The sequence below is a fragment of the Thamnophis elegans genome, chromosome 11, assembly GCF_009769535.1.
Source record: "Thamnophis elegans isolate rThaEle1 chromosome 11, rThaEle1.pri, whole genome shotgun sequence".
In the NCBI taxonomy this organism is placed as follows: domain Eukaryota; kingdom Metazoa; phylum Chordata; class Lepidosauria; order Squamata; family Colubridae; genus Thamnophis; species Thamnophis elegans.
The window spans coordinates 35,360,849-35,386,305 of NC_045551.1; the positions used below are offsets into that span (position 1 = coordinate 35,360,849).

Sequence of the window (25,457 nt, forward strand, 5' to 3'; positions counted from 1 at the left end):
ATGGACAGATTCACTCATCTCTAAGTGGGCTCTGTAAACTACTAGGTCAGGGCTGTCAAACTCCCAGCTTCGTCACACGCTGGCCATGCCCATGTCTGGTTTAGTGAAGGGCGGGAAGTCCTGATACGTCACGTGACACCGCCATGATGATGGGAGTTTGACACCCCTGTACTAGGTCAATTGATGATCATTATGGGTTTGCATTTTAATGACTGTGTATTTAGTATTTTACAAAAATTAATATAATTATTTAATGCGGTATTGTGTAATGTTAAATGGAAATGTACTGTTTATGCCACATTTATTTATAGACATGCTATTCATTTGGATGTAATGGGTCTGCTTGACTCAGATGTATCCTTTTAAATGTGCTCCTGGCTGTAATGTAATTTAAAGTGACATTCACCCATACATACAAAGGATGACATAAAAAAATGCATTACATGTCACATGTTAAAAATTCAGATGCTTAGCAACTGGTTCATATGTATGATGGGTCATGTGGTCCCTTTTGTGACTTTCTGATGAGTAAAGTCAATGCGGAAGTCAGATTCACCTAACAACCATGTTACTACCTTAGCAAATGATTCACAACAACTGTGGCAAGAAAAGTCATAAAATGGAGCAAAACTCACTTAACAAATGTTTCACTTAGCAAAATAAATTTTGGATTCAATTGTGGTCATAACTTGAGGACTACCTGCATAATGTAACACCTATGTTACCATGGCCTATGATTTCTTTCCAGATACAGTTCCAGGTTTTGGCTATTATCTATAAAGTCCTTGGTTTTTGTAAAATGCATTGAAGATTATAGCTATCTAAGATGCTGAGCTTGTCTATCAGAAAGGTCGGCAGGTCGAATCCTTAGTATAGGTCTCCTGTGTGAGCAGGGAGTTGGACTAGATGACCTCTAAGATCCCTTCCCACTGTGTTACTGTTAAAATATCTACCAGCACCCAAATGTATGTTTGTTTGTGCAATGAAGCCATTTATATGTTATTATTGTATACTGTAATGAAAATGTACTCTTTTTTCAAAGTTTAATATTGTACGTTGTTTAGATTGCAACCAATTGAGGCAATAAAAAAATCAACAAAACAAATAAATAAACAAAACAAAGAAACAAGTAAAAGTGATCGTTTGATAATCCCAACCACATCCTGGTGTCTTCCGGTAAAGTCATGGCTGCAAGTCTTGTTATTTCCATTAGGTGTCTCTAACATAACATTTGATGTGTTTCTGCTACAAACCCAGAAATGATTCACTGTAAGTAAACCTGGAAAAACCCCTGTTGGAGGTGGACCTGTCAAATATTTCTGTTTCTGGATTCTTTGTAACTCAGAAAGTCTGGTGGATTATGTTGTAGTAGACTCAGACCAATAATTGTACCACTAGCCATAAAATTGTATTTTTTTATTTCCTTCCAAATGGAGTGAAAGGCTTCAATTGAAAGCTGTGGCAGCAGAACATTGTGAAATATTGAAAAAGTCTTGTCTTTCTAAATTAAATTTAGAAGAATGAGTTTGAGAAGACTGAGCAACAAGACAGGAAAGCCTATATAAAGCTGGAACAATCCTAAAGACTCTGACTTAAAATGGGAATTTAACAAGATAAAGCAAGTTTAAGATTTCAGCCTTGAAGACATCCCACACATAGAATTCTTCTCATCATGGCTGTTAAGATATTTGGCTGTCCAGATATTTTTAGCTGCTTGTTGCTGCTATCCAACCTAGATAGTTATTTTGCTGCTGGAGACCTGACTTTGCAACGTTCTCATGCAAATTCTAGTGCTTTATTGAAAGCTGACCCCTTTGATGCTACAGAATCAGGACGAGATGAAAGGCTACATATTTTCACCTTGGACTATGAATATGTGCAAATACCATACGAAGTTACACTTTGGATTCTCTTGGCTTCTCTTGCAAAAATAGGTAAGTGAAAATGCTTCTTTAATAAAAGAAGGTGTGAAAAAGTAAAACTGCGAAAATAGGGGGAAAAATCAGCTTGTTACCAAGGAAATAACAATTTAGAGAGATAATTTAGGTTGCAAAGAAGATTCTACTTCAGGCTTGAAAAATTAAGTACACTTGTCACCTTGTGAGAACAGATATAGTGCTAAAGGTCTTAAAGTTACTTTGTGATGAACCCAAAATTAACCTCCATGTGATTTGCATCTGAAATGTGAAATTGTGAATGTGAAAAACTTTAGAGCTGTGTTGCAACTTTTTAATTCAGACACCTTCAGGAGCATATGCAATGTTTAGTGCGAAAAAGTTAACATTTGCTCTGAAAGTTTCACCTCACTAACTTTAGAAAAACACTGATGGTTTTGCAGTTTGGAGTTCTATTTTCAAACATAAAGCATTTTTTTTAAATCTTCCAGTTATAATATGTATGGAAGGTGAGGATTTTACAAAGTAAAATACCATGCATTTTTACTTGGAAAAAAATATACTTATAATCAATGGGTTTTATTACACTGATGGTTGTGAACAGACCTACAATTTTAACAACAGTTTACATGTTCCAAAGGAAAGCAATGATTTGTTTCATGCAAACCACAGTACTTGAACATATATTCCGTTAATATTTTAAATGGTTAAATTTCATTCCCAACTTTTGAAAATAAATTCAGTGAAGATCAATACTAAATTTAAGAAACGTACATTCTACATATGTATGTACGTATGTATTTAAATTAGAAATAATTTAAAATTCGTACATCAGAAATAACTAAGAGTAATTTAGTTTTTACTTGTCCATTATCACAGATACACAGAATTTAAATTTAAATGTTATGTTTCCTTTTTTTAAAATCACTAAGACTAGTCCTTGATGACTAGTGTTTCACCTGAATAGTGTGGTTACAATACAATCTTTTACAATACACTTTTAAAAGTTCTATTTATTTGAATAGTATACAACCATATGCAGATGTTACAGAAAAATGAACAGTCTACATTATATTATGTTTATGGTGATAATGAAGTCTTTAGCTCCAATTGTGTAAGCTGTTCTGATATAACAAAGAATTATTTAATTGATTTCTCTATCTATCTATCTATCTATCTATCTATCTATCTATCTATCTATCATCTATCTATCATCTATCTATCTATCTATCTATCTATCTATCTATCTATCTATCTATCTATCTATCTATCTATCTATCTATCTATCTATCTATCTATCATCTATCTATCTCAACTGAAAACAATTTCTAAGAACCATGGAACAAAAATGCTAGCATATCTGTTGTCACTCTCCTATGAGGAAAACGCCCACAACATCCCCACAAGCGAACCGGCAGTAGTGCCTGCCGGAACCCACCCCTGCCACAATCCAATACCTTCTGATTCAAAGGAAATGTTTGAAAGTATGAATTGAGATGCAACTTCTAATATCTATTATCTAGAAGGGAAATCCATGTTGTGGTAACTTTCCTAATGCATTCTGGGTCAATCTGAATTACAAACTGGAAGTATCTAGGGATCACAAGCTCTTGTGTGGTATAATAAAACCTTTATATTAAGGACGTTAAGTTTTTTTAAAAAATACCTTAGAAAGTTAAATCTGTTTAAATCTATTAATCACAATGACAATTAAGTTATCTGATCAAGTCTGGTTGTGTAGTATTTCCATGTTCCTTATGCATTTTGGTTGCTCAGAAATTCCTCCGTTCATTCAAAGAATGGGCCCACTGTAGTATTATTGCTGGAGGGGCAACAAATTGTCCACCTTTAGCAAGACTGTGAGTAATCTATCCTAGAGTTCCATCAGGATAATGCACTGCTGATATCCAATATGAGGAGCAAAGGGTATAGTAAGATTTTTTTAAAAAAATTCCAAACCCCAATAAAATATGATGGCTTTATTTTCCTTTCAAGGTTTCCATCTCTACCATCGCCTTCCACACTTCATGCCAGAAAACTGTGTCCACATTGCCATGGGTGTTTTGGTTGGTGGGATTATTTTTGGCACCAAGCACAAATCTCCACCAGTTATGACTACCAGCATTTATTTCTTATACCTCCTTCCACCCATTATCCTTGAAGGAGGCTATTTTATGTCCACCCGTCCCTTTTTTGAAAACTTTGGTTCAATTCTTTGGTGGTCTGCAATGGGCTCCCTCATAAATTCCTTTGGCATTGGATTGTCACTTTATGGAATTTGCCAGATCACACCTTTTGGCCTCCAGGATGTGACCCTGCTTGACAGCCTGTTATTTGGTAGCATGGTCTCAGCAGTGGATCCAACAGCTGTCTTAACTGTCTTTGAGGAGATGTCTGTCAATGAACAACTCTACATGATGATATTTGGAGAATCCTTATTAAATGATGGGATTACTGTAGTAAGTATGTTACAACTTTTTGTAAAATTTCTGTAATGCACAGGCGTATATATTTCTCTGTAAAAGGCAAGGCAACCCTAATTGTCCCTCTTTTGTTATTTGAATAATCTTTTGAAGTAGGCCTAAGATAAGCCATACATTTGGTTGCTGATCAAGGATTAGAACCGGTGCCTTTGGCGTCTATGGAGTCTAGCACTCTTACTTGGTGAACAGTGAAAAACACAATACTGTCCAGATTTAAGCTACAATCTGTTAAATTTAGGTAAAGGTAAAAGTTTCCCTCATCTCCGTTTCAAAGTTGAAGAGCCAGCGCTGTCTGAAGACATCTCCGCAGTCATGTGGCCGGCATGATTAAACGCCAAAGGCACATGGAACGCTATTACCTTCCCACCAAGGTGGTTCCTATTTTTCTACTTGCATTTTTATGTGCTTTTGAACTGCTAGGTTGGCAGAAGCTAGGACAAGTAATGGGAGCTCACTCTGTTACACGGCATTAGGGATTCGAAGAGCCAAACTGCTGACCTTTCTGATTTTCAAGCTCAATGTCTTAGCCACTGAGCCACCGCATCTCTGTCAAGTTTACAATCAAATAAACTATCAAATGTACATTTATTGTATTGCTTTTAGAAAACTTTAATTACAAAGATCATGCTGACTTTATAGCTGAGGAACAGCAGTGACTGAGGTCCTTAATCAAAACAATACCTAAGCAACAAATCATGCCTTTAGCTTTTACAGTTGGGAATTAATTTACAGCTAACCATTTCATTAAGAATTAAGAACCATGGTGTTTACCTCGTACCAACTAAGAATTCCAATCACATATTTTTTATTACCAAGTAATGGTTCTCACTAGGGTTTCAAACTATGCTCAGTGATACAATTGTTAATTGATATTCCTTTGAGTACAGATATTTATCTATAGCCAGCTGAATCAATCCATTGCAGCATGAAGACCTCTTAATTTAACATTTTGGAGCATAATCTACCACAATGGCTCACTGAAAGCTGGTAAATACATTTTTTTACATCTGAATGGGAGACTGAGAGGGAATGATTGGTCCAAAGTAACCCAGGTGGCCTCCAAGCTGAAAGGAGGGTTTTGAGGCTCCTTAAGGATCCTTAAACAACGTGCTATGACAGTGACACCCAATTCCTTTAATACATTCCCAAGTCTTTATGGCCTTTTGGAAGCCCAACATGGTGAAGGAAAACTAAATATCTCAACCGTGGGAAAACTCAACCGTGAGCCCTTGTAGATGGCATTCCTCAGTAGCCTTTTGCATCTTTTAGGATTGTTGTGCTTCTTTTTTGGCAAACATATGAAAGTTGTTTGCTACTGTCCTTTTCCAGGACCTATTTCAACTGCCTAGTCTAATCCATGGCCTCAAACATTCCTTCTATTTACGCATCCAAATTTTCCCTAAGATCAACCCTACCTTGTTTCCAAGCTGAGACAAATTTGCCAGCTGAAGCAGTAAGAGTATATGATAATGTTTCTCCAAGAACTGTAGCTTATATCATTGCAGTGAATTATTCAGAGCTGGGTATTGCAAATAAAGAGTATTTCACTCATTAGTTGGTTTATTTTGTTATGATGTTTGCATTCACCAGTAACAAAAACTCCTGAGGATGTACTACAACAGTAAAAAGGCAAACTCACATTTTAGAATGTAAATAAAAAACTAAATTAAATCTACCATCAGCACAAATTTGCAGAGTATCCAGCACAGTTTTTTTCTCTCTCTTCAAAACAAACCTTCAAATGGTACAGTAGATGGAAACAAAAAACAAATTGGAGAAGGCATCAGCTGATTTTTTTTTTTTTTGGATGGACTTTCCATGATGAGAATGATAGCACCAAAGTTAACTTCACACAGCTGACTAACGTTACTTAGCAAGAGCAAAAATGCTCCAATCATTCATTCATTTATTTTAAAATATACAGATCACTCATTTAGCATGCATGCCTGCTTTCTAGCAAAGGATGCAAATGTATTTCATGCTTTCTATGTATTTAGTATGTCTAATGATTGATTGATTGATTGATTGATTGATTGATTCAGTTTGTATGCCGTCCTATTCCCGAGAGACTCAGGGCGGCTAACAATCACGAAGGGAGGGGGATACAAAATAAAAATAAGAAGACAAACACATTAAGAAGCAACAACAGTCATACCCTCAGATGGGGCTGGAAAATTCAACAGCCCCAGGCCTGCCGGAACAGCCAGGTCTTAATTGCTTTGCGGAAAGCCGGAAGGGTGGTGAGGGTCTGGATCTCAACAGGGAGATCGTTCCAGAGGGCCGGAGCAGCCACAGAGAATGCCCTTCCCCGGGGAGTTGCCAGTCGACACTGGCCGGCAGATGGAATCCGGAGGAGGCCTAGTCTGTGGGATCTGATAGGTCTTTGGGAGGTAATTGGCAGGAGGCGGTCTCTCAAGTACCCAGGTCCGATACCATGTAGGGCTTTAAAAGTAACGACTAGCACCTTGAAGCATGTCCGGATAGTTTGATAGTTAGTTTGATAGTTTGATAGTTTATTAACATTTATAGGCCGCCCTTTTCCCTGAGGGGACTCAGGGCGGCTCACATAAAATCAAGGAAAGGGGATACAAACAATGACATAGACACACATAAGTAAAAATAATAAGCAACATTCATTCATCATTCGGGAGGGGCGGCTATCTTTGTCCCCAGGCCTGACGGGCTAGCCAGGTCTTAAGGGCTATGCGGAAGGCCTGGACGGTGGTGAGAGTACGAATCTCCACGGGGAGCTCGTTCCAAAGGGTCGGAGCTACTACTGAAAAGGCCCTCCTCCTTGTAGTTGCCAGCCGGCACTGGCTGGCAGATGGAATTCGGAGGAGGCCCAATCTATGAGATCTAATTGGTCGCAGGGAGGTAATTGGCAGAAGGCGGTCTCTCCGGAGACCAATGGGTAGCCAGTGCAGCTCGCGGAGGATAGGTGTAATGTGAGTGTACCGACAATCACTCGCGCGGCTGAATTCTGGACAAGCTGAAGTCTCCGAATACTCTTCAAGGGCAGCCCCATGTAGAGCGCTGTCTAATGTCTAATGAAGCAGCAGCAGAAAAAATACTAGCATCCTTGATGTCTCTGAACATGACTAATTTATGACAGATGATCATTTTGCAACAATCTGAATTGTTACCACCAGATACCACTAGCAGGAGAGAATGAAATGCATATAAATATCACTGAAATCTCATGTATATTTGGTACCATACAATGAAATCGGACCTAATTTTATTCTCAGGCATTTGTATTATTTTTAACAGAACAGAATAACAGAGTTAGAAGTAACCTTGAAGGTCTTCTAGTCCAACCCTCTGATCAAGCAGGAAAACCCTATACCATTTCTGACAAATTGTTGCTCAATTTCTTCTTAAATGGGATTGGATTTAATTTTTTTTAAGTGTATTTGCATTTTTTTTGCTATTTTTGGACAGTGAATGATGGGAGGGGAAATAGTTCTTCATAATACATCATTTAAAGCTATTGTGGAGGTGGCATCTCCCTGCAAAGCATTTGGTGCAACTGTAATAGTGGTTCAAAAGGATAATGGCAATAAACATCTCTGTGGAGAACTAAGGATGATATGTTTTGTTTCTTTCACCTGTGCAGGTCCTATACAATATATTCATTGACTTTACCCAGATGCATAAATATGAAACAATTGAATCCGTTGACATTCTAGCTGGCTGTGCTCGCTTTTTTGTAGTCAGTCTTGGAGGGCTGCTGTTTGGCATCGTCTTTGGATTTGTGGCAGCTTTTATGACTCGGTTCACCCAAAACATTTCTTCCATTGAACCTCTCTTGGTCTTCATGTTCAGTTACCTGTCCTATTTAACCGCGGAAACACTTTACATATCTGGCATCTTGGCGTAAGTAAAACTTGCAATGTTCGTTTTCATAGCTGGCACCCTCTTATTAACTTGGTATTTCCTTGTTTTACACCCTTGAGTAATCGCCTTGGGTGATAAGAAAGAATGTTTGGGGAACCACAAGGCTTTAGGTACCAGGCAATGATTCATTTAAACAAAGGAGTTTTAGGCCTTTCCCTCCTTCGATTATAATGAACTCAGCATATGGTACTGAATTACATTTTTATTAAGTGCTGCTTATGACAAGATCAGGGAATATCTTCATGCTGGATGCTTTTTCTCACACTGGAGTGATTTCTGCTGTTTTCATTGAGGACCTATATACTGCATGAGTCAAAAAGAGGGCTGTGAAAATATCTATAGAACCCTCTCATCCTGGACATATATTGTTTCAACTTCTACCCTCAAAACGAAGCTATAGGGCACTGCCCACCAGAACAACTAGACACAAGAACAGTTCCCCACCCCCACCCCGAATGCCATCACTCTGCTTAACAATTAATTCCCACAACACTGTCACATAATCTACTAAGACTGTATTACTATTAGTCTCTCTTCCTTCCTAATATCTATCTCTTCCCACTTATGACTATAGCCATGTTGCTTGAATCTTTCAATTTATATTGTTTTATTTGTTTACTAGTATGATTTGATAGCTTATTAGTAACCTTGGCTATCACTGTGTTGTATATTTTTATTCTTGATGAATGTATTTTATTCTCCTTATGTACACTGAAAGCATATGCACCAAAGACAAATTCCTTGTGTGTCCAATCACACTTAGCCAATAAAGAATTTTATTCTATTCTATAAAGAATTCTATTCTATTCTATTCTATTCTATTCTATTCACCAAGTTTCAACATAAAATAAGAACAAAATGGTTGCAGAGCTCCATTCATGAGCATATTTTTGGAACTGCAGCAGAACTTAGCTTTTTCTGGACCAAGGATTATACTTAAGATTGTGAACAATGCAAGTGACAAAATATTAGGACCAAGTCATATTTAATTTTGATTCATTTAAACAATTTAAACTAAACATAGATAACACGAATATTATTTTCCATGGATTTAACTATAGGTAGTTCTCAAGTAACAACAACAATTGAGCCTAAATTTATGTTGCTAAGTACGAAATTTGCTAAAGTGAGTTTTGTCCCATTTTACGACTTTTCTTGCCACACTGTGAATCACTGCAGGTGTTAAATTAATAAAACTGTTACTAAGTGAATCTGGCTTCCCCATTGACTTTGCTTGTCAGAAGGTTGCAAAAGGTGATCACATGACTCCAGGACACTGCAACGGTCATAAATGTGAGTCAGTTGTCAAGCATATGAGTGTAAATCACTTGACCATGGGAATGCTACAACAGTCATAAGTGTAAAAAACAGCAATTGCACTTAGACTTATATATTGCTTCACAGTGCTTTACAGCCCTCTCTAAGCAGTTTACAGAGTCAGCAAATTGCCCCCACCAATCTGGCTCCTCATTTCATCCACCTCGCAGAGTGGAAGGTGAGTCAACCTTGAGCCCAGTGAGATTGCCAATTTGCAAGCAGCCAGCAGTCAGCAGAAGTAGCCTGCAGTACTGTATTCTAACCATTGTGCCACCATGGCTCATTGAGTCACTTTTTCCAGTGCCATTGTAACTTGGAATGGTCACTAAGTGAACAGTTGTAAGTGAAGGACTATGTTGTTTCATTAAACATGATAAGATGATAAGAATTTGTGGGTGTCAGGATTTCAAAGGATATGAGTTATACATCGTCTGCTAAAGAATGGACAAAATTAATTGTGCCAACTAACCCTGCATTGGACAGTTCGTAGACTAATTTTTCATTTAGATAGCCTTAGCATCAGCAATGTATTGAAATAGCAGTCAACCTTCTGTGCACTAGTGAAACAAATTATTGTAGATCATTCTTCCTCCTTGGCACTTTCTGGAGCCTCTCCACCCTCTAATCTTCCCTACCTTACACAACAATGCACCACTATACAACATATGGCAGATGGCAGGTACTCTGTTCTTCGTCTGATTGTCTAAAGTTTTATTTTCTCTTAATATTATTATTCTTTCTTGCTTTCAAAGAACCTAGAGAACTGTATGCTCTAGGGCAGCATACAATAGTCATACATAATCAGAACTGAATCAAGATGTTATGGCCCAAGCTTCTGTTTGCCTCCAGGTGTGATATGAAAACTATTTAGAAAATGCATAAATATTATAAGTGGTAACTTCCCCACATCTTGAGATGTTAGGAAAACTGCTATACTACATAGACCTTAGCCAAAAGATTGACAAGCAATTAAGGACACTATAAACTGGAAGCTGTATTTTGGAGGATATGAGTTTTACTGCCCTCTAGTTTTCAGGGTTGTTTTTTTTTACTAGAAGATACATAATAATTGCATGCCCACAAATCATGCTTAATCCATGCTGTTTTGGGGGGAAGAGCAACCAATTCCCCAGTGTTTATTTATTCGTTTTAATGGATGTCTGTTTCCGCAAATCTCCATGTTGCTCCAAGCATGTTGATTAAGAATTTCCTGTTGTTTTTCATTGTCTTCTTTTGTCCCCAATTTCAATTTCTAATTGACACTGTAAAATAACCCTGACAATAAATGTAGAAATCTGCCATTTTTACAAGAATTCTCCTTTCCCGTCCCTCTGTTTCCAATGGTTCTTACTCCTTTTCTTCAATGTTTATGACTCAACAGGATTACAGCATGTGCAGTGACAATGAAGAAATACGTGGAAGCCAATATTTCTCAAAATTCCTACACAACCATAAAATACTTCATGAAAATGCTCAGCAGTATCAGTGAGACCCTGATCTTCGTGTTCATGGGAGTGTCTACAATTGGTCGGAACCACGAATGGAACTGGGCGTTCATTGGCTTCACCCTGATTTTCTGCGTGCTTTGGAGAGCTCTAAGTAAGTTGCACAGGCAACTTGAAAACAAACCAGATGGATAAAAGGCTTTGAACATTTCTAGCTGAGACAGAAAGAAAGAGGGAGAGAATGTAAAACAGAAAGAGAAATGTTGGGACTGTTCAGATCTGACTGGTCTAACCAGTTTAGCAAAGACTTCAGGTGTCCTGTGTTTGCTATGATAGATTGAGGCACAACTTTCTTTACTGAGAGAATGTATCATCTATAGAACTCTTCTGGATATATTGCTTAAGGCAGGATAAGCAAGTTATGTTAGATCCTTCATCACTATACAATATTCTTTGTTTGGCTTGGATAGTTTGCATAATTTACATGTTTTCAGTTCTGTTTTATTAGGGGGTTATGCTCAGTAAATAATTTAACAATCAGTTCTCTGCCCTAATGACCAGCTGGGTAGGCGTGGCTCAGTGGTCGTGTGACCATGTGGGATGGCCAACTCAACATCACTCAGGTTGATGGGCTCTTCGCCTTAGCTGTTACAATGTAATAAGGGGTAACCGGAGAGGCAGTTTCTGTAAGTAAGGCAATAAAGATTAGGCTAGAAACAACACCAGAATGTTTCCTTCCTGCCTTCCTTACAGGATTATCCCTGTAAAGTGGGAAAAAAACAAAATAAGATTTTGTTGGAAAAATCCGAACTGCTTAGAAAGTTAACAACTGGAACCCCACCATTGGCTATGCTTTTTTATTGTTTTGTCTCCTAGGTGTGTTCTTTCTGTTCTCCATTTGCAACAAGTTCCGCACTTACAAATTTACTTTCAAGGATCAACTTATTGTTACCTATAGTGGGCTAAGAGGAGCCAGCAGCTTCTCCCTTGCGTTTTTGCTTCCTACAACCCTCTTCCCTAGAAAGAAGATGTTTATCACCTCTACTATTGTGGTGATATACTTTACTGTTTTCATTCAGGTAAGGAGACTATTTCATCACAAAGCATCAGGGCATCTTGCAGAGATTAGAACAAATTTTTATTGGAGGCATGCTTCCCCTGGAGATCATCCTCATCCATTCATCTAATTTGATCTAGTGGTCTTACAAAAATGGACTAGTGATTTTGTGCACGTGGGTAAATGCATCATACTGGTAAAAATAGCTTTTTAAAATATCAGGTACTCCCCCCCCAAAGCTATTTTGGCATGTGAAATAATCAGGAGGTAAAAGTATGCTAGGCCTCAATTAATATGGACTACATGGATCTCCTTCATATTGTTTAGTTGTACAATTTAATGGTTGGATTTCTTCTTTATTTCAAATGAAGGGAATCACCATTAGACCACTGGTAAAATACCTAGATGTTAAGAAGACCAATAAAAAAGAATCAATAAATGAAGAAATTCATATGCGAGTAAGTTGAATTTTATATTATTAATTGACAACAGGAACATAGGAAAATTATAAATTATTGTCCGCTCTTAATGGCTTTGGGTCTCCAAAGATCTAGGAATAGCTATCCATTTTTAATTTGAAGTTTGCAATTGGGATCAGCTACATGTACTATACTACTTTAAAACGTGAAACTTGAGATTTCCCCTGCTTCTTCATGGCTGATGGGAACAGCTGCAGTTTTGATTTAATGCAGTCTTTCAGGACATTTTTTTCTATTTTATTTTGTTTTAGTGTTTTGGGGCAAGTTTTGACCGCAGAAGCAAGGGATAAGAAAGAGATATTTCAACAGATGCAATGTTTCATGTGTTGAGATTTTGGAAAAATTATTATTTTATGATGCTAGTGACGAAGAAAGCATAGTTCTAAGGGTCTTTATGCTTTATTCTGGTTTTTATCAACGCAGTATTTGAAGAATATTATAGGATAAATGCTTTCACTTTTACCCTGAAGTTATATTCATATTGAGGGGTTGTTCTGTTGAACATAGCACTTCAGGATAAATATTATTTGTGGAATTTGGTTTAGTATATCCAACATTATAGAGGTGGGTTGCAAATCCTGGTGCTACCAGTTCGCTCATGCTCGCTCGCATGCTCGCGGCGTTTCTTCACATGTGCAGAATGGGATTTTGCAGTATATTTTCCCTGGAATGGGGTGGGAATGGAGATTTTGCAGTATCCTTCCCTGCCATGCCCACCAAGTCATGCCCACAGAACTGGTAGTAAAAATAAAATGAATTTCACCACTGGACAGTATTATATAAAAGTAAAGAGTTGAGGTTTGCGGTTATTATCTTATTCTACTGCACCAAAGGGAATTGGAAGTCAACTCCTTTTCTTTCTTTTTCTCCTTTTTCCCACACTTTCCCCTTCCCTTTTCCCTCCCTATTTTTTCCACTATTTTCTTTTGCATTTTATATTATAAATTAATAATAATAATAAAAAGAAATGTTTTAATTCATAATAAAATGTTTTATGTCTATAGATGATGGATCATTTAAAAGCTGGAATTGAAGATATATGTGGACACTGGAGCCATTATCAACTGAGAGACAAGTAAGGATGTGCCTAGCACTGTTAGTCAGAATAAAATAACTGGATAAAACTAAATGGAATAAACTAAGCTAAAATTAAACTAACAGGGAAAACTAAAGAAAGGCATAAGCAATGTTGATTTAATTTAAATCAGGATGGATTGGAATATATGATATCTTTAATCAGCATGTCATTTTGCATAGTCACTAAATTTTCTATTTAAATTATTAAATCACATTCTTCTTTTTCCTTGATTTTCATATATTTATCCATAAGTAGAAGTTTATTGTCATATTACTGAATGAAAAAATGCCTGTTAAGATCTGGCAGTGTACTGAACAGGTGTAAAAGAATTCAGGATTTTGCCTGGCTCTCAGAATCAAATGTGTGCTCTGTTCTTCTATCCTCTTTCTCCCATAAAAATGGATTGATTGTCCTTTTCTTATCAGTTTAACACAGGGTAAGCTGAGGTGGCCACACCATTATTGCTGCTGCTTTTTGGTTTTTGAAAACTTGAAAACTCTTTGGATTGGTAAAGTAATTAATGCAGAAACAATGTTTGACATCTTGATTATTGCTTTACCAGATTTAAGAAGTTTGACAATAATTTTCTAAAGAAGATACTACTGCACAAGCAACAGCCTAAATCCAGCCTTGTTTCTTTATATAAGAAACTGGAAATCAGACAAGTAATTGAAATGGTAGAAAGTGGGAGCATGACACCTATGACTTCCAAATCATCTTCTCTGTAAGTATGTTAAGAACGATTTGTCAGAACAATGCAAATATTTTGTTTAATCAAGGTATTTAATGAACATGGACAATATATGGTTCTCCAGATGATTAATTCAGGTCAACATTGCCAATGGTGAGAAGCAATGGTTTTTGTAGCAGTTTAGCCCAGGAGGGCAAAAATTCTGGAGGGCCGCGGGAGGCTGTTTTCGCCCTCCCCAGGCTACAAGAAAGCCTTCGGAACCTGGGGAGGGTGAAAACCAGGCCCAACGGGTCAACTGGAATTTCCGGTATGCCTATTGGGCCATTTTTCACACTCGTCAGGCTACAGGAAATCCCCTGGAGACTGGAGAGGGTGAAAAACAGGCCCAATGGGTCAACTGGAAGTTTCGGAATGAAAACAATGTTGTAGCATTATGTTACATGTTCACATTCATGAGGCATTCATGTGGCAACACATATAGAAAAAAGGTAGGTCTACATCATAATGTTGGTTTTGTTTGAAACCACTGACTCCCTGTAGATGTAGATTTTATTAGAATACCTAATGCATGATATTGATTGACTAGATGTTTCCATGAATGTATATTAAATTCATTTTAAATAAAATATGCTATAAAATCTGAAAAGATATAACAATCCTTAAAAGTTGCTTTTGTATTCTGAGGATTACATAGCCACAATGTACATACTTAAACACACATATTCAATATGCCTTTTTAAAAAAAATCATAGTATATTTGAAATTACCATACTAAGAATAATAAAAAATAATACACAGGGGATGAAAAACCTTTAAGGAGAAGCAATAGATTTCTCAAAAAAACAAACAAACAAAAAAACTAGAGTCTACTTTAAAAGAAAATTTCATTGAAGTAACCAGGTTTTTTTGACTGTAAGATTTTCACTAAATCTGACACTTAAAACTGTGTAATATAATTACAAGGAATATTTTTCAATTAAATATTTAATTAAAAATATTGGCTTGGTTGATTTCCTTTATTTTACTTGAAACAGATCTGTGTTATAAGTTGCATAGCACATAAGTCTATCTGAAAAAGGAAAGGAGTGGACGGAAGCCATGCCTTTTTTCTCCCTTACGGAATTGTTATCAAGTTTCTTGGTTAATAGCTAACCTCATGAATGAGCTTTTCCTTTTGTCTTGATGTTTTAGCCAACTCAGAAATGAGTTTCATATAATGATATCAGAGTTGTACTCACTGTTGCTGCTCCTTTGAAACTGTTTCCAGGCAGAAACTTCATAATTACGTTGATATCAAACACATTTTGTGATTCCCTAACACTGACAACTTCTTTTTATCAACCTCTAATTTTTAGGGCTCTTTAATCTACTTTTTTGTACCATCTAAATTAATAAATGAAACACTTTCATATTTCCAGGAAACTCCTGTCTCTGAAATACTGTTAATCATATTTTACTGTGAAGATTGGCCTAAGCTAGAATGTTTTTCACCAATACAAAGGACAAAATGGTGGCTGCTTTCTTGTTCCATGTGTACCATTTTGGACTGGTACAGTCATTCATGTTCAGCAGTAGAGATAGCAGGAATAAAGAGTTTAGCATAGGCTAATTCATGAGAATTTCTTTTCTAGGAAAAAAAATAAACCCGTACCCTATCTAGAACTTTGTGGTCAGCTTGGCATATCTTAAATCTAATCAAGTTACTTTGAGAACTAGGTCTTAGCATGAGACCTAATAAATATATATGTTTAGAGGCATTCTATAATTATGTAGGTTTTTAAAATTCAAAGTTTCAGTGAGTTACTTTATTTCCCAAACAGACTGTTTCTAAATTACATTTGTGGTATTAGTAGCACTGGTTAAAAATTGTGGTTCTAGAAGAATTATGAAATACTTTGTTTGTATTAGTTTATAATATTCAGGATATCTGATTATAGATGCTATTAATTTCAATACAGATTTTTTTAAAATTGAGCTTAGGGTTTCCCCCCTTTATTTATACCTCTGATCTCTCAGCTTGATTCAATTAAACTAATTACATTTTAAAGTTGTTCAACATTTATTCTGATTGTAATATGTTGACACTTCAAGAAAGAAATTTTATGCGTATGATACATGCAGATAGCCACTAATAGTAATGGTTCTACTTGTTATTTATATGTGGTTTATATAATAAATTTCTTCTTTATACTTTAACCTCTATAAATTATTTTATTTTTTATTAAGAAGATTGTGTAGCCAATAGTGATTATACTCAAATACACATATGCATCTTGCAAAGAAATTAAGCAGTTTGTTCCACTGATTTACAAATGATTTCTTTCCATCCTTTGTCAGGAAAGTCAACTTACAGGTAACAATAACTGATAACAGAATGTAGGCGAAACTATTCTAGTGAAATAATGATTTATCTTTTAGCTTAGTCAAAATAATATTTGTCTTCATATTTGTTTGCAGGAGACGCAGGAATGAAAGAATACAGAAACTTTCCCCTAAAGATGTAGAATCTATGCAGAACATGCTGGCACATAATCTGTATCAAGTGAGGCAAAGGGTGTGTGCTTTCAATTCTGATAACCTGTTCTATAGTTACGTAAGGAAAGGTCATGTTTGAATTGTTTCACACCTTGGCAAAAGTCAGTGGTGGCAGAATTGCTTGCAGAAAAAAGGAAAAGAAAAAAGGAAGGAATTTAGAATTGCCTTCTCAAACATACCTTAGAATTATATTTAAAAAAATGACAAGCATGTTGTTAAAGTGTTCAAGTTTGAAGAATATAGAATCCATTTGCTTTTTCCAAATTTTTGAAAAACTCTCAAGACCTTATTGTGTGTTGTGGCCTACCGGGGGAGCTAGCATCAGATTCAGACAATGAGGAGGTTGGGGAGGAACATGGGCCAGTCCTGGAGTCTGGGGAAGGCTCTGATGAGGGTTCTGTGTCGGAGGCAGAGAGGGGGCCATAGCCTTATGCCAATTATCAGCTGCCTTCAGAATCAGACATCAGAGAGGCATATGAACAGCTGGAGCCTGTTCCCAGTGTGGGCATGTGCAGAGTTGCCAGACAAAGGGAACAGCTAAAGAACAGAGGTTGACTTGGGAGTAAGGCTACAGGTGGATGATGAATGGCGTCTCCCAGAGGAAATAAAAGAGGAGAGAAAGAGGAATGGAGTTTTTCAGGAAACCATTAGTTCGCTTAATTGGTTTGTGACTCTTTGAGACTCCTTGCTAAGTTTTGCAGATATCAGCCTGTCAGCTCTCCAAGCCAGATAAGGTTCTGTGACTGTAAATCCTCCCTTGAAAGACTTTGCTGGATGTGAATGAGCAGAATTCACAGTAAATTAATAGAAGGGTTTTTTGTTGGAACAAGGAGTTTGCGTCATGCTCTCGGGAAGTCTAGGTCAGCATAGTATGCTTAGGGTTACCAGTGGGCCAAAGATTCCATCATGATGGTTATATTGCTAAGGGAATCATTTTTATTCTGCCTTCATCCAAGGCTAATATCTTGGTTATTATGTTATTTATTGCTGTGATTTTAGATTTTTATCAGTTTTATTTTGGCTGTTTTACTTATTGCTATGCGCTATCCAGATTCTCTTTTGGGGGGAGATGGGTGACTATATAAATTTGATTTATAAATAAATAAACACAAGAATTTAAAAAGTGCACGACAGGCCAAAAGGTTATCTAATCTGGCATTCTGTGTTACAGAGAGGTAAACCAAATCCAACAGGGATCAAAATCTTCCTGAGAACTAGCTGCTGGCATTTGAGATATGTTACCGGTAATTCAGAAGTACTAAACAACTACCAGGAATAGTAGCCACTGATAGCTGGATGCTTCATGAATTTATTCTATCTGCCCCTTAAACCACATTGGATTGCAGTACTCCTTACTTATTAGATAAAGAAGTGTTTCCTTTTCTTAGTTGTGAATTATCTTTTAATTAATTATAATGTCTGAGATTTGTATCAGGCAAGTGAGTAAGAAAAAAAAGGTGTATTCAAAAGAAATGGAATAGAATCTATAGATGAGCACTAGGTGGCAGGCACTCCTTATTTTAAATTTTCAACAATTCATTTGGTTTAGTTTCTAGGTTGGCAGTTATATTGCATAGCAGATTGTAGCAGCAACCAATCTGATTGGGCCTGATTGTATGTTAAAGACTAACATAAGTTTTATAGCACGCATTGGCCCCAAAAACTCAACTATAACATAATGGTTGGCTTTTAAAGTAACACCTGACTTCTTAGTTATTGTCCTTGTTAAAATGCATTGAAACAACTTTGCCAAGTAGTTTCAATATTTAAAATTTGGTTTTAAATTGATAGAAGCTGTAATTGATGAGCATTTTAGAATTTGATAAATAGATCAGAATAAAAGAATTGAAAAGACAAGTGTCCAATATATTACTCTGCTGCAAATTTTGAGGAGGGGTGATGTAAAACCTTTCCTGAAAAAATTATATTTGAGGAATAGAACTAAATATATTATTCCATGCTTAAATAAATCTGTTAACCTATAAGGGGATAACTTGAGTTTATCAATTTTGCAATAAAAAAAATAGTCCTTTTGGATGTAATTTTCAACTCTATGTTTCCACTATTTTTTTTACTTACTGGCACATACGTTTAACAGATGTTCCAGAGACTCATTTTGGCAACTATATTATTTTGTTTATTATAAGTTTGTGCAATATTTTTTACCAAGCCAAGTATATGAACCATTGTTCCTTCTGCCTCTTTGTACAATCAGCATTTTGAACCATTTGACGATTTTTCAATTTTGGTCTTCATTTGAATAGCTTGCTCTTGAACAGTCAGTTTCTTTTTCCAGCTTTAAACCACTGCCAGGTTTTAGCTTTATCCACTTTCCACTCAACATTTTGTAGAAATTGACTATGTAATGCTTTTCCTGGCCACTATTTTGTTCTTGTTTTTATTGCATTATTTTAATATTCAAATTTTGTTTCATACATATTTGGTAAATTACAATTCTAAATTGCATTAATGCTTCTTGTTGACTGCCTTTTCTGTAATTAGCCAATGAATCCTTTTCTCCTTCGAGATTTTGTTTGACCTGAAGTAGACCTCTGCCTCCATTTTTGCAGGGCGGGTATCAATACCGTTAACAGGGATGTAATGCATAATGAATAGTCATTAGCTTTCTTGTATAGAAACAAAAGCTTCATCCATTCAAGAAGATGGCAAAAAATTATTTGTCAGCTATGGATTTAAAAAGTATTTCTGAAAACTACTAAAATCAACTCAGAACAAAGTAAAAAAACCAATATTTTTAATATACACCTACCAATATTTATTTGTTTGGGATTTTACACTACCATATTCTAAGATTGTCATCCATTTCAACTTTCCTCCCCCCCCCCCCCCAATGGATGCTATAGCCTATATATTAGGAGCAATCATCCCTGGAGTTAATCTGTCTTCCAAGTGTGTCCTGTATTTTCTGGATGCTTACACTTTTGCTAATGTGGGAATTTCCTCCAAAGCAAAAATCAGAGAACCAGCACCCTTTCTTGTAAAGTCACCGTGCCAAGTTGGCTACAGTGGAAATTATCAGAGTTTGTTGCAGAAAAATCAAATCCAGAGAGCACACACAGATAACTGATTCAGTTGGATTCATTACCTTCTTTATATACATAATAACAGATGAATAAATGTACAATACCAATAGTAGATTCTTTCAATATGATAGAAGTTACAAGAAGAACACAAGCAGGGAAGAACAGTTTCATCTTAGAGTTCAGAGCAGACAGACTAGTTTCAGTTTCAATTCTCAGCACATACTTAGTTCTGTTTACGCTCCCATTGGCTGACTCAGTTGCTATGCCTATTCATTGGCTGACCTTGTTACCATGTCTCTCCCAGTCATGAATATTCTAACAGAAATCACTCTTGGAGAAAAGTATTTAGAATAGAATAGAATAGAATAGAATAGAGTAGAGTAGAATAGAATAGACTAGAACAGAACACAATGCAACGCAACGCATTAGAACACAACACAACACAACACAATACAATACTTTATTTGGCCAAGTGTGATTAGACACACAAAGAATTTGTTTCCAAAAGCTCTCAGTGTAGTGATTTTCTAAAACATTATTATAAACTGATCATTTTACATGCATTGTTTGGCATCTAAGCTGGTGAGGAAGATCAAGTAATGCATTTCTCATTTCAGACGCTATCATACAACAGATATAACCTTACCACCGAAACAAGTGAAGAGCAAGCCAAAGAAATCCTTATTCGACATCGATACAGCATGCGGCAGACCACAAGGAAAGGTCACAGCTTACCATGGGGAGGGCAGGTACCTCTCACATAATCAGCTATGGGATTTATGCAACAGTGTATGGAAATTGCTGAAGCTTCAGCCAAAATAAACACAAGAGAAGCTATCTAATGATTGGATAAAAGCATAGAAATAGCAAAATATGCAATCCAATAAATCCATAGATTGATGGGCTAAGGTCTGCAAGGCAATGTATGGAATGGTGTATGGATATGAATGAGAGCAAGAATGGTTTCCAAGGCTTTAAAAGTTTTGAGAGTGAATGAAATTGCTGTAAACTATTAATTTTATCCCACCCCCTTATGAAAAATTCATCCCTTGAATGTTTTAGTTTATATTTCAAACGCTTTTTCTTGTTCTATGCAAAGAAAATGTTATAGAGGTGGGTGTATCTAAATAGGTATTCTGCATACTGCTGCTCATTAGCAATTGATGTAGCCATTGGACGCACCATATCAGCTGTAGGGTGGCTGATTTTCCTTTCTTAAAAAAAAATTAACAGAAGAATATTATTGTCATTGTAGGGAATGTTCAACCAAGCAGCATTTAATAATAATAATGACAAAAACACTTTAGAAAGACAGAGATTTCAAGTAATATGGGTGAACAGTATTTAGATTAGCTGACTTTGAGATTTTTAAATAGCTGCAATAGACATGAGGATGATCAATGGGCCTCTGGACAAGTTGGGAATTGAAACTATTCCAGTATTTTGAATTCATGTATACCACATGCATGATAAATAAGTTTGCAATTATACTATCATTATAGTAAAATATATTGTTAGTATTAATTGAACTAATTTCAAATATATTTTCACATTTTCCCCTATAACTAGAGGTCAGATCATTCAAAATGGAATCTATACACATTTCTGTAAATGTGTATCTCCTCTTTTTTTATTTTGTCTACAGGCTTCCAGTAAAAGCCTACGTTATTTATCCCTGCCCTTTGGTAATTCTCAACCAATTAGAAGAACAACTAGGATTGATGATGATGATCTAACAGGTAAGGCTTTTTAATGGAAACAATAAAAGAAAATGGAAAATTACTGGCAATCTTTACTAATTTTGCTATTATCCATCAAGTTCCCGGTAGATGCAACCTTGGCAAAGTTTTACTTTCAATGATTGTGAGATAGTGCCCATCAGAATTTAAATTTTTTACCAATCTGGTGCTTTCCAGATTTCAATTCTGTAAATTTTAATTGCAAAACAACTGGAAAACACTGGTTGAGAAAAGCTGGTTTAGAGAAATGTCCACTTTTTGCATTGGTATTATTTAAAATGCTATTCACTTCATTATCACAGACAACTGATTTTTTTCTGTATCTTTTACAGCGAAATAAGATTTGGACAGCATTGTCTGATTTGAATACCACGCTTTAGTTTAAGGAAGCAGTCTGAATACTAACACAGCTGCTTTTAAGGTTTCATATTAAAAGTATAATTGCCCTAATCCAGGGGTCCCCAAATTTGGCAACTTTAAGATTTATGGACTTCACTTTAACAAGTCTTAAAGTTGCCAAGTTTGAAGACCACTGCCCTAATCCCTTGATTCCTTAAAGCAGCCATGTCACTTTTTAGGCTAATGTGGTACTCTTTAAAGCTCTCAATGCTATAAAGAAGCAGTTCTGCTTGCACTCTACGAATTACAATTTTTTTTACACATGGCTGCAATTAGGTAACCATTAGATGGTACCAAAAAGTTGGATTTCTGCTATCACACGGTTGCCCAGATTTTACCAGCCCTGTTCTAGTTTCCACTTAATCTTTAACTACTAAGTAGGTATAAATAGGCAGCTATGTTTTTTCAAGTATTTTACATCTGCTAAAGGCTTGGGGAAGCAATTTATTTTTAAAAAATAGCAACACCAGCTGTAGATGAAAAAAAGATATGGCTATTATACTTGTTTCATATCAGGATTTTCATATCAGAAAATACACATACAGTAAAGAAATATTTACAAACAAGTAAGTTTTCATTTCTGGCCCATTTACTGGCAGATATGGGCTAAGGTGTTTATTATATACCAGAAAAATAGAGTTGAAAGGTACCTTGAAGGTCTTCTAATCCAAGCTCCTAGTCAAACAGGAAACCCTACAACATTTCATACAAATGGTTGTTCAATCTCTTTTTAAAAACCTCCAGCGCTGGAGTACCCACAATTTCTGGAGGCAAGTGTATGTGTGTGATTATATATGCATGCACACGCACATATGTGTGCATGCATACATGTGCAATATTTTATGTCAAATTGGCTTTTGGATACGACATTATTAGAGATGACTCTGCTGAAACATTTAATGTGCCAAGTAATATGTATAGTTCTTTAAAAGAAGCTATCTTGGAGATATAATAAAAACAAAAGATTTATACCAACCAATCTTTTATTTTTAAAGAGCCCTAAAGCTAAACATCTTTGAAATTAATAATAATTAATTTGATAATTAAATGTGCCACAAACCCATCCTGTTTTTTACTGGCAAACAAAACTATTTATTAATTGCAGATCTTACTCATCTTGAAGGTTTTATCTTGTATGGTCCAACAGTTGGCTCAATGCCCCAACATATTAATAATACACATAGAAGAGGTGAACACTCACATGAATCATTGGACTCAATATAGCCAAAGCTTTGGTCAATTGGATTTAGCAAAAAGGAGACTTTATTTATTTATTTTAATAATTTCTATGATCAGCTATCAGTGACTCTAAGTGGCATACAAATGTTACAACACTTTATCCAGTGTTTATCTTGAACTTGTAGTTAAAGAATCTTAGCCCCAGCCAATATCATTTAGACCAAATGTTACTATTTTTGTAAATAACCATAAGGAACTCTTGTTTCTTCATTACACTAGTTTTGCACATTCTTTAATAAATATTTATTTGTGTTTAAAAAGAATCTTCAAAATTATGGACAAGGAAGTAGAAATGTAAAATGTGGCACCAAAGGAAAGGAGATGCCTCCACAAAACAAAGGGAAAAGAGAGCTAGATCTAAATGTTCTTTTTGTGTAAGGCAAAGGTATAATAATTATGATTTAATAGAATATTATAATAAACAAAACTGTGACTAATCCTTTGTTTAGCTTGTCAAATTGTTGGTTCTAATGGTCATTGTTGTATTCATGTCAGAAGCACCCAAGACACTTCCAGGTTAAACATATGGCAGGTGACATCACTATTGCCAGGGAATGCCCACTTGGAGGCTCCTTTTATGTCCCCACTAATGCGTCCATTGAAGTGGTATTCATCTATCTACTAACAGCAACTGCTTTCGAACTGCTGAGTCAGCAGGAACTGGAATGAATAACTGGAGCTCTCTGTCAATGACTGTTCTCTGCAAATAGAATACATGGCCATTATATCATTGTCTTCAACTTCTCCTCTATAATTATGTAGATATTTCTTTCTGAATTCAGGTTACGGTAGCAGTGATTCCGAGTCTGTCTTCATGATGCATAATTCAAAGGCTGGACCAAGGTCACCTCAGAAGAAACACCGCCAGCAGGAAGAATTTCTCCCAATGGAGCGAATGCATTCACGAACTAATCCAGCCAGTTTTACAAGGCAGAAAAGAACAAATCAACAGGATCAGGGGGCCAGAATACAAAAACCACTTTTAGCCCCGAAGCCTCAACTTAATGCTGTTCTTGAAACTGATACTCAGGAACTTGAGTCAGAGGATGAGGTCAACAGGGCCTCATGCCCTACAGCACCTGTTGTAGTATGGGCGGCAGAAACCAGAGGCAAAAACCATGCTTATCGGTCCAAAAGACACTTTACTCAAAGAAAAAAGTGAATCCTCACCCTCGCTGCATGCTATAATGACAATTGTCATTCCAAATGTTTCATAAATTGTCGGAAACTTTTAAGTGGAAAGTTTTTGTATTCTTAGACGCTCTAGGCAAAATAAAAGATTTAAATATGGATTATCTGTAATCTGTCTCTTACTATCTGTTTTCAGTAGATTGTGATACTGAAAATCTTGTTGCAATAAATTGTGATCAAGCTGACTGACAGTTCACTCCTAAATACAGAAGAAAATGTCTACAATGATTATGAAAATAACAGGACTGAGCTATTAAATAAAACATTGCATTTGTTTTACAGTTGTACAACTGTGCAACTCAGTTGGCTTGACTTTATCAGAATGAAGTGTTATGAGGCACAGATAGTGCCCAACTCTTTTTAAGGAAGCACCTTTTTACACTGACTCAAATCTTCATTCACAAGTTTCATAGCTGAAGACGTTTCAAAACATCAAATTTACATGTGTATAAATCTAGTTTGACTTTCAATAGCTGCTTTGTAACATCAGGATGTACAGACTGGATAACAGTTATTTTTATTGCTTCATGAAATGACTGATAAGGTACTTTTCATAACTTTTATGAAATTATTAAAGTTCTTTAATTTTAAAGCTTTGCAAAATCCTAATGTTAACAGAACTAACTCTAGTTGCTTGATCTGTGAAAATACATATAATTATCTAGCACTTGCTTAAGGATATTGTGTAATTTGTTTTACATTACACTGAACTATAACTGCATTGGTTTGCATTGTTAAGTACCAGTATTGGTTGACTTGCATTGATCATACTGCATAGGTTGACCCACTGTTTCAGTCCAATACAGTGAAATAAGTTTGAAGTATTGAATTGTATTAGTTCTTCCTAAAACAAGAGTTGCTCAAGATCTCCAGTATCAATCATGTGCATGGCTCCAGATACATAAAGCAAATGTTTTAATTAAAAATCTGCCTTAGTGAGAATATGAGGACTGGGGATTTTCTCAGGT

The 25,457-nt window shown here is 36.0% G+C and overlaps 1 protein-coding gene across 1 annotated transcript; it reads left to right on the top strand.

The window, feature by feature from the left end:
* The first annotated feature begins 3,907 nt into the window (after positions 1-3,907).
* Positions 3,908-24,460, top strand: SLC9A4 (solute carrier family 9 member A4). Its single transcript, XM_032226245.1, has 11 exons — positions 3,908-4,354; positions 7,995-8,254; positions 10,974-11,191; positions 11,914-12,116; positions 12,466-12,552; positions 13,578-13,648; positions 14,214-14,375; positions 16,800-16,896; positions 20,539-20,670; positions 21,567-21,660; positions 24,081-24,460. The coding sequence occupies exons 1-11, from the start codon at positions 3,923-3,925 to the stop codon at positions 24,458-24,460; spliced, it is 2,136 nt and encodes a 711-aa protein (XP_032082136.1). The 5' UTR covers positions 3,908-3,922.
* The last annotated feature ends 997 nt before the right edge of the window (positions 24,461-25,457 follow it).

What these genes read in the sequence shown, in the direction of transcription:
- SLC9A4 (XM_032226245.1), top strand. Translation starts at nt 3,923, where the DNA reads ATGCCAGAAAACTGTGTCCACATTGCCATGGGTGTTTTGGTTGGTGGG. An exon ending in CGTGCTTTGGAGAGCTCTAA is followed by an intron (nt 11,192 to 11,913) that starts GTAAGTTGCACA and finishes TTTGTCTCCTAG; the next exon opens with GTGTGTTCTTTCTGTTCTCC. An exon ending in ACTTCCAAATCATCTTCTCT is followed by an intron (nt 14,376 to 16,799) that starts GTAAGTATGTTA and finishes ATTTGTTTGCAG; the next exon opens with GAGACGCAGGAATGAAAGAA.